The sequence below is a fragment of the Gadus chalcogrammus genome, chromosome 15 (genome assembly GCF_026213295.1).
Source record: "Gadus chalcogrammus isolate NIFS_2021 chromosome 15, NIFS_Gcha_1.0, whole genome shotgun sequence".
Lineage (NCBI taxonomy): Eukaryota > Metazoa > Chordata > Actinopteri > Gadiformes > Gadidae > Gadus > Gadus chalcogrammus.
In genome coordinates, this window is record NC_079426.1 from 22,473,645 (window position 1) to 22,482,534 (window position 8,890).

At 46.1% G+C, this 8,890-nt stretch overlaps 1 protein-coding gene across 3 annotated transcripts in view; it reads left to right on the top strand.

Moving 5' to 3' along the window:
• Window positions 1-3,893: 3,893 nt before the first annotated feature.
• Window positions 3,894-8,890, top strand: part of LOC130404684 (transcription factor E3-like) — an 18,773-nt gene continuing 13,776 nt past the window's right edge. For 2 of the 3 annotated variants that reach the window (XR_008904252.1, XR_008904253.1), the window contains exons 1-5: window positions 3,894-4,698; window positions 7,030-7,119; window positions 7,275-7,340; window positions 7,754-7,919; window positions 8,230-8,424. Coding sequence is in view for 1 of the 3 variants with exons in the window: in XM_056609549.1 (XP_056465524.1) it covers window positions 4,574-4,698; window positions 7,030-7,119; window positions 7,275-7,340; window positions 7,754-7,919; window positions 8,230-8,424 (642 nt within the window). In the remaining 2 variants the exon portion in view is untranslated. The remainder of the gene's footprint in view (window positions 4,699-7,029; window positions 7,120-7,274; window positions 7,341-7,753; window positions 7,920-8,229; window positions 8,425-8,890) is intronic. The other variant, XM_056609549.1, reaches the window with a different exon arrangement.

Below are 8,890 nucleotides of genomic sequence, written 5' to 3' on the forward strand. Positions count from 1 at the left end.
GATGAGTCCATGTCCATGCAAGTGAACGGAGCGTTCCCTCTTCGTCATAACTATCAAACCAAACATCCTTCACATTCACCGAGCGAACATTATGAAAGTAAAATGCTCATTTCTCGCTAGAAATGTTTCCATAAAGGCATTTAATGGCGTAACTACGTTACTATTTCCACCCAGAATAAAGAAAGATGTCGGCCGTATGCTTCTGTGCAAGCTCACTACTCTCTGCCAGTGACGTCGGGTTCAAGCTCCACGCTGATTGGCTACCGCGGCTAAGCGTCACGCGTTGGAGCGTTGAAAGTTCAATTTTCTGAACTCGGGCGTTGGTGCGTTGGGCGCATTACTGCGTTTACGTGCGTAATTACGTGCAAACTGCCGCGCCTAACGCCCCCACGCAACGCTTCAACGCTTCAACGCTTCAACGCGTGTACCGCGCCTAGACCAATGGTTCACTATGCAAAAATGCAGATTTTCAACGCCCCTAACGCGAGCAACGCGGTTGGTGTGGCCGTACCTTAACGTGTTCAGAGAGATGTGTGCAACGAAGCTGTTTCTCACGGTGAGATCCTTTCAGTAGATACGTCCGTAAGTGTTGTTCGCAATTATTGTGAGTTATTAGGTGTAAACACTCGTGAAAATGTTTCTGTTATACTTTACTGTTATACGTTACGTTTGATTAAGAACACATTTCAACTCATTGCTCGCTAACTACCCTCCGCCGCAAAGCAGCGTGCGTGGTTATCCTCTGATATGATTAGCATGTTGCTTGTGAATATAAAACACATGTTGATGAGATAGTCATTTGACATATGGTAATTTGATGTCTTTCTTTTTATTTTATAGTTTTACGAAAAAGAATGAGCAACAATGTAAACAGTAAAAGAACGTTGCATCGAAGAAACATTCTGGAGCTTCTTTCATTCCACATTCTTTCTAGTTATCTATCTGTCTACTCCTTGCAAGGACGCAGTTGTTAGGACAGAATAAAAAGACTCAAATAAATGTGTCTCAAGCATAGACCTGTGCTACTATTTTGTAATATAATATATTATATTTTCTCAGCAGCCCCACAAAGATGGGCAATCCTAAAAGAACATGTGACTATTGCACTGTAGCCTTGGAGTGACAAACGTTTGGAGAGCCGTGTCAACAGCATAGAAGCTGTACGGTACCAGGACTCTAACATAAGGGAGGAATTGTTGGAGGTCAGGGAAAAAGTGACAGACCCTCTGACAAAGGTTGAAGCCCAAAGTATGTCAGAAGAGGTTGGGTCATACCGAGCCTATTGAGGATAACATGAAGATGCTAGAAACTGCATTCTTTAATGTGGTTGTTGACAGAACCATTGTATCCTTAAAGGATTGGTTTGAAACACTGGGTGAGGTGAGAGCCAAATTTGGAGTGCTTCTCAGTTTCAAATAAATGGATGCTGTGGAATTGAGCAACCAGTGAGACAAGCTCTGCAACGCATTAAGCACTGGAGATGGAGGTGAAATTGATGGAAAGGAACTGGCTGCAGAAATTAGCAAGTTTCCGAGCTTGCCTTCTGATGACATGACTGCATTAGAGCTTCTCTCTTTCATCCAGATGTGATGCCCTGGCTTGAGCACTAGGCCTATTCCTCCCTCTCCCTGTAAGGGATATTGTTGTATATTGTTGTTTGTGTCTGGTGCTGTTCCCTTTGGCCTGCAGGAGGAGCTAGAGTGTTCCTGTCCTAATGAGGGAATTGGAGCCAGCCGTGTTCATGGCTGCCGATATAGGCGGTGTACTGTGGCCCCATTCTCTCTCTCTCTGATAGACGCGGTCAGGGGCGGAGAGGGGCACTTTTTCGTACCGGGAGAGCTTACCGTACCGGCCTTGCGCTGAGTTGTTGGGGGGGGGGGGAACGATTGCTAGTTCATGTGACCTACGGTACAGTGGCCGCAAGGGGGTGCCCGCGGCCCAAACTACTGCCGTGGCCCACATGAATGGACCGGCCCACCGGGAAAACTCCCGATCTTCCCGATGGCCACTCCGCCTCTGGGTGTGAAGTATTTCCCCAGTTTGTCTAGTATCGCACCGGACTCTCTGTTCTTCCTCCGTGAGTCTGAGGTTGTGCTTGTAAACATGGTGGCAATCCTTAACCCATTAGACTCCTGAGCCTTGCAACCTGCACCGGCTTCTCTGCATTGTCGATCCCGGTCGCAAGCAGATAATCCTCAAAGTCTGAACGAAAGCTCAGTCATCTTCATGGGCTCTGGTGGCGGAATGTTGGAAGCCATCTTCTCCGCGCAGTGCTAATGCTATCAGGATAACTAAAACTTCTAACTACGTCTAGCAAAACAAATATACGCACGCTGTTCCAGTGACAGGCCACGCATGTCATAGAATAATACACAGAGTCGGACTGTGTCTCTTAGTAACATGTATTAACAGCTGCCCACTAATAGTCTTAGGCCCAATCTCAATACTTCCCCTTACCCCTTATCTTCCCCCTTACCCTTTAAGTTGCGCGTTCATGTGAGAGCTAGTGGTGTCTCAATACCCAATTTGATCAAGATTAAGGGATAAAATTGAGTGCTATGTACCCCTTATTTTTAAGATGATTTGAGAGCTCACTTGCTCCTCCAAGTGCTATCCCAGAGCACATAGCGAAACCGGGAATTTTCAAAAAAACATGGCTGCTTGAAGCGAGGAATATTTTACAGCTATCTACACAACTTTTTATGTTTATAATGACTCGGTTTGATCTGAAATGTGCTACACGAATGATGCATAGTATTGTAGGTCTTAACTGAAGCTTTCAAACGGTAGTTTTAGGATACAATTAGCGCGTATACCACCACTCCATTGGCTTATATGGTAGCTTGCCAGCTAGATGCTACAGGCCTGCAGCGGATTCGAATTGTATCCGAATCCGTTCGGTTCGTTTACCACAGTTCGGAGCATTCTGGAGATCCGCGGATTTCGGTTTCATGAAGGCATTGCCTTATGTAGCGTATTTTGCCTACTGTAGCCTACGTCCGATACAAAAGGGTGTTTAGGACCCAGCGGAATGCATTCTCTCCAGTGCTGCCCGAGCCAATGAGACTTTTCCCGCCCCTCCCTTCAGCCTGTCAGCGTTCAAAACAAACTGGCCTTTAAACTTCGTTGCGCTCGTCGCCAGAGTTCTAAGCCTCGTTGGCCGTTATCCCTTACATGTTACACTCAGTGCACCATGTTTTCAAATGCATTTAGGGGAACTTTTATTGCACAAAAAAGCCTTGCAAGTTGTCTGATTGCAGTCAATTAACACATTGCAAATAGCCTGTGGGTCTCATTCATTTTTGTGTTTCTCCCCCAAAAAAAAGTCTGCCTTTTTACTATCACGGACATGATCCTAATCCGAACCGTATCCGAAACCGAGGCCCAAAACGGTTATTTGAACCGAACCGTGGACACACTGATCCGTTTCACCACACACACCCTCAACTCTTCAACGATGGCGGCAGCATCTAAGATATATATCGCTCTTCTTCTCTGGCTTTTATTGGCGTTTCGGCGCTCTGGTGACGGGGCAGCCAGCTGGCGACGATGAATGATGACGTACCCGAAACCGAGTGGCGTCTCATTTCATAGGGGAAAGATCTCAGCCCTTGGCCCTTACACTTGCAAGTGCTAGGGTTAAGACAAAGACAAAGACAAAGCAAAAGGGGCAAGGGGAAGAATCGAGATTCGGCCTTAGTAGGAGGGACTATTCTACTCTCCTAGTCCCTCCCACTTGTGGCTTTGGACCACAGCCTGCTCCCGGGATCCTCCCACTCACGGCTAGCTCTGGTCTGCAGAGACACTGTGGGATTATTTTTGACTTCCAGTCAGGCCCGCCTCCCTGGCTCGGAATTATAGCTTCTACATGTTCACATGAAGATACAGTTCACGTACTCTTGTGACGTCATGCCCTGCCCAGGCGCAGTGCTGTCTAGTGTAGTGGTTTAAATAGGCTACTCCTTCTAAGGAGAGAGGCTGTCATACCGGAGGAGAGACCGTTATACACGAAAGAGAGAGTATGTGAGGGGAGAGAGAGGGTTGATACGTGAGGGGAGAGAGAGGGTTGATACCTGAGGAGAAAGTTTATACCAGGAGTGATATCGTTTATACCAGAGGAGGAGAGATAGTTTATATTGGAGGGGGAGGAGAAAGTTTATACCAGGACAGATAGTTTATACTGGAGGCAGATAAAGTTTATACTGGAGGAGGAGAGAGAGATTATACTGGAGGAGGAGAGATAGTATATACTGGAGGAGGGGAGGGATTATATCGGAGGAGGGGAGAGATTATACTGGAGGAGGAGAGAGAGTTTATACCAGGAGAGATAGTTTATACCTGGGGAGGAGAGATAGTTTATACCAGGAGAGATAGTTTATACCTGGGGAGGAGAGGTAGTTTAAACCGGGGGAGGAGAGATAGTTTATACCAGGGGAGAGAGATAGTTTAAAACGGGGGAGGAGAGATAGTTTATACCGGGGGAGGAGAGATAGTTTATACTGGAGGAGGAGAGAGTTTGTCCGTGGAGCGATAGTTTATACCGGAGAAGTAGGGAGTTTATACCAGGGGAAAGATGTCGTCTGCTGGGTCAGACCGAGACCAGGATGCGGGAGCGGGAGTTAACGCATGGCCCAGGGGACTGCCCCCCAACACCGTGTTCATTATCCTGGAATCACCGGAATCCCTCAACCTGCAGAGGTGAGTGGGCTGCATACGGCTCTCAGCCCTGTTAACTACCTGTTTTAGGTTGATGAAGTTTGAAGAATGAAAACTTGAGTCAGAGAGAGAGAGAGAGAGAGAGGTAGAGAGTGAGTGGTAGAGAGCGAGAGGAAAAGAGAGAGAGAGAGAGAGAGAGAGAGAGAGAGAGAGAGAGAGAGAGAGAGAGAGAGAGAGAGAGAGAGAGAGAGAGAGAGAGAGAGAGAGCGAGCCAAGAATGGAGCACACCCCATGTGTGGCTTGTATTAATTTGAAGGGACATGACTCAGCAAAAAATGCAAACACACACACACACACATACACACACACACACACACACACACACACACACACACACACACACACACACACACACACACACACACACACACACACACACACACACACACACACACACACACAAAACACACACACACACACACACACACACACAACACACATATACAGCTGACTAAGGACTTAGCTCAGGAAGCAACCAAGAATGTCCTTACCACACATAACCTGACCAGTCTGTGTATCTATCTATCTGTCTATATGTCCAAATGTCTGTCTGTCTTCATGTCTGCCTACATGTCTGACTGTCTGTCTGCCGGCCTACTTGCTGTCTGTCTGTCTACCCGTCTGTCTCTGTGTCATACCGGAGTCCAAACTGTCCAATCTCTCTAACCCTAACAATAGTGCACTCAACCATGCAGATATAAACCAAAACTACAAGAATAATTCAACTAAATCAAATTCCTCAAATAACGAAACTGCTTTAAAGGACAACTAACCCAATGGATTTGGGATATGTTTTGCATGATAACGAGTTGGATCGTTCGTTTTGGAGCACAAAAACCGCACATAGACGCATTATGCATTTGGCTGTTTTTAGCCGATTCCATTAAAACGCTATAAACTTGGAACGATAGGGGCATGTGTTATGGCAAAAAAACTAAATCGCTATTTCAAACCACTTAAAAGGCTAAAAGAAGCCTGACACTTCTTTGGTAGTATAATAAAGGTCTTAATATATAAAAGGAGGCATTGATTACTTTGTAAGTGTACAGATTGTTTATTTAAAAGGACATTTTATACACACAGTACCATCAGTAGTTCACCTGTCGTCGCCATCTTGTTTTATATGTTAAAACCCTTAACATATAAAACGACCAAGTGTCGGGCTACTTCTAGCCTTTTAAGTGGTTTAAAATAGCGATTTCGTTTTTACCATAACACATGCCCCCATCGTTCCAAGTTTATAGCGTTTTGGTAGAATCGGCTAAAAATAGCCAACTTAAGAGTGCGTCTACACACGCTTTTTTGCTCCCAAACTAACATTCCAACTCGTTATCATATTAAACATATCCCAGATCCATTTTACACCGGATTTGTCCTTTAAGTTCTAAAATATCGGAACAAGAGACAGAGAATGTTTGCATTATATATACTTATTTTCAACGGCCAAGATGCAGGGCCAAGTTATGTCTGTCTGCCTGTCTGTCTACATGTCTGTCTGCCTGTCCGTCTGTATACTTGTCTGGCTCATGGTCGTACCGGAGTCTCATCTGTCTACCTACCTGTCTGTCTGTCTGTCTGTCTGTCTGTCTGTCTGTCTGTCTGTCTGTCTATATCTCTATCTGTCTTATTTATATTTGTCTGTATTCCCCACAGTCCAATCAGAATTCTGTCTGTCTGTCTGTCACAGGCTCCTACCAGAGTCCTACCTGTCTGTCTACCTGTCTGTCTGTCACAGGCTCCTACCAGAGTACTACCTGTCTGTCTACCTGTCTGTCTGTCTCCGGGTCCTACCAGAGTCCCACCTGTCTGTCTTCCTGTCTTTTTGTTTCGATCCTACCAGAGCTCTTACTGTCTGTCTCCCTGTCTGTGTGTTCTACCAGAGTCCTTCCTTTCTGTTTACCTGTCTGTCTCAGGGTCCTACCAGAGTACTACCCGTCTGTCTACCTCTCTGTCTGTCTCCGGGTCCTACCAGAGTACTACCTGTCTGTCTGCATGTCTGTTTGTCTCAGGGTTCTACCAGAGTCCTATCTGTCTGCCCACCTGTCTGTCTGTCTCAGGGTTCTACCAGAGTCCTACCTGTCTGTTTGTCTCAGGGTTCTACCAGAGCTCTATCTTACTGCCCACCTGTCTGTCTGTCTCAGGGTTCTAGCAGAGTCCTACCTGTCTGTCTGTCTGTCTCAGGGTCCTAACAGAGTCCTACCTGTTTGTCTACCTGTCTGTCTGTCTCAGGGTTCTACCAGAGTCCTACCTGTCTGTCTGTCTCAGGGTCCTACAAGAGTCCTACCTGTTTGTCTACCTGTCTGTCTGTCTCAGGGTCCTACCAGAGTCTGGTATCGTTGTTGATATGGAAGAAGATCTTCTCCCTCAGGACTCCTTCTACCAGATAAAGAGCCAGCCAATCAGGTAGCATCTCTATAAAGAGCAAGCCAATCTGCTAGCATCTCTATAAAGAGACAGACAATAAGTTGGCGTCCCTATGTCATCTCACGTGAATGAATTTTGATGATAGTGGCTCCCCTTGTCACCTGTCTTCTCTTTCTCTTTCTCTCTGTTTTAAGTTCTCCAGCGATGGCCTCCTGCTTCTCCTCCTCCTCTTCAACACTCATGTCCACCGTGACATCCAGGTGAGAGAGCTGGGATAGAGCGGTTTTACATGAAGGTATCATGAAGGCGATAGAGGCTTGATATAGTAGTGATAGAGAGAATAGAGGCTTGATATAGAAGTGATAGAGGGTGATAGACCTTTGATAGAGAATTGTTAGAGAGGTGATAGAGGGTGATATATGAGTGATAGGGGGGCACAGAGGAGTGATAGAGGGTGATAGACCTTTGATAGAGAGGTGCTAGCGAGGTGATAGAGGGTGATATATGAGTGATAGGGGAAGGTATGGCGGGGAAGAGGAGTGATGCCTGGTTGACACCACAGTCGGTGTGTGTGAATGAGCTAAATTCCCTGATGTAATGTAATGTAATAAAGGTTGATAGAGGGAAGATAGAGGGCGATAGAGGAGTGAATAACAGTTGACCCCTGATCTAGGGTCCTCCTGCGCCAGGAGTTGATGCGGCAGCAGGTGAGGGAGGAGGACCGGAAGGAGGCGCAGCAGCAGTCCCTGCACCTCCTCACCTGCTCCTCTCCGCCCATCCCCCTCTCCCCCGGTCCCCCGCCTTGCCCTCCCCCTCAGGTCCCCCTGGAGGTGCTCAAGGTACCTTACAGAGGATGTGGATATATGTTATTTATGTATAATGTATAAATGATTAGCATGGAAAACAAGCTATGTATATAATATATATAATGTATTGGTTGTGGACATATGATGTTAATAGCATATATAGTGAATACAAAATTTATGTATAATGTATATATAATGTATGCAATGTACAGGTATACATAATGTATATAATGTGTGCATAATGTATCTACATTGTATGTTATGTATATATAATGTTTGTTTATATATATAATGTAAACATAATGTATGTAACGTGTGTTTAATGTCTATACTGTGTCTCTAGGTGCAGACTCACCTGGAGAACCCCACCAGGTATCACCTCCAGGAGGCCCAGAGACAGCAGCTCAGGCACTACTGGGCAGCCACTTCAGCCAATCGCTGCACTCCCCTACTGCCCGGCACCGCCTCCAAGCTTGTTCCCGACCCCTCCCCCCCCAGTGCTCCCCTTCAAGTTCTCAGTCTCGCCACCAAAATAGAGGTACAGATGATTGATGATTGAGATCAAGGACACAGTGATCGATGACATCATCAGCCTGGAGTCCAGCTTCAACGAGGACTTCCTCATCCACTCTCAACCAGACACACACACACACACACACACACACACACACACACACACACACACACACACACACACACACACACACACACACACACACACACACACACACACACACACACACACACAACGGACACACAACGGACACACACGGACACTGACACAATAAAATTATATTTTATTTATTAAACAAATTAACAACGTTTTTTTTTTTTTTTTTTTTGGCTCTAGGGGGCCCCCCAGTAGTGGCCCGGGGCCCCAAGCAATTGCGGGGCCCCAGGCAATTGCCTGGTATGCCTAATGGGATGCAGCGCCTCTGAGCGTTGTGTTACAATATGAAAAGTGTTGCTCATAGAGGAATAATAGAACACAGCGTTGTGTTACA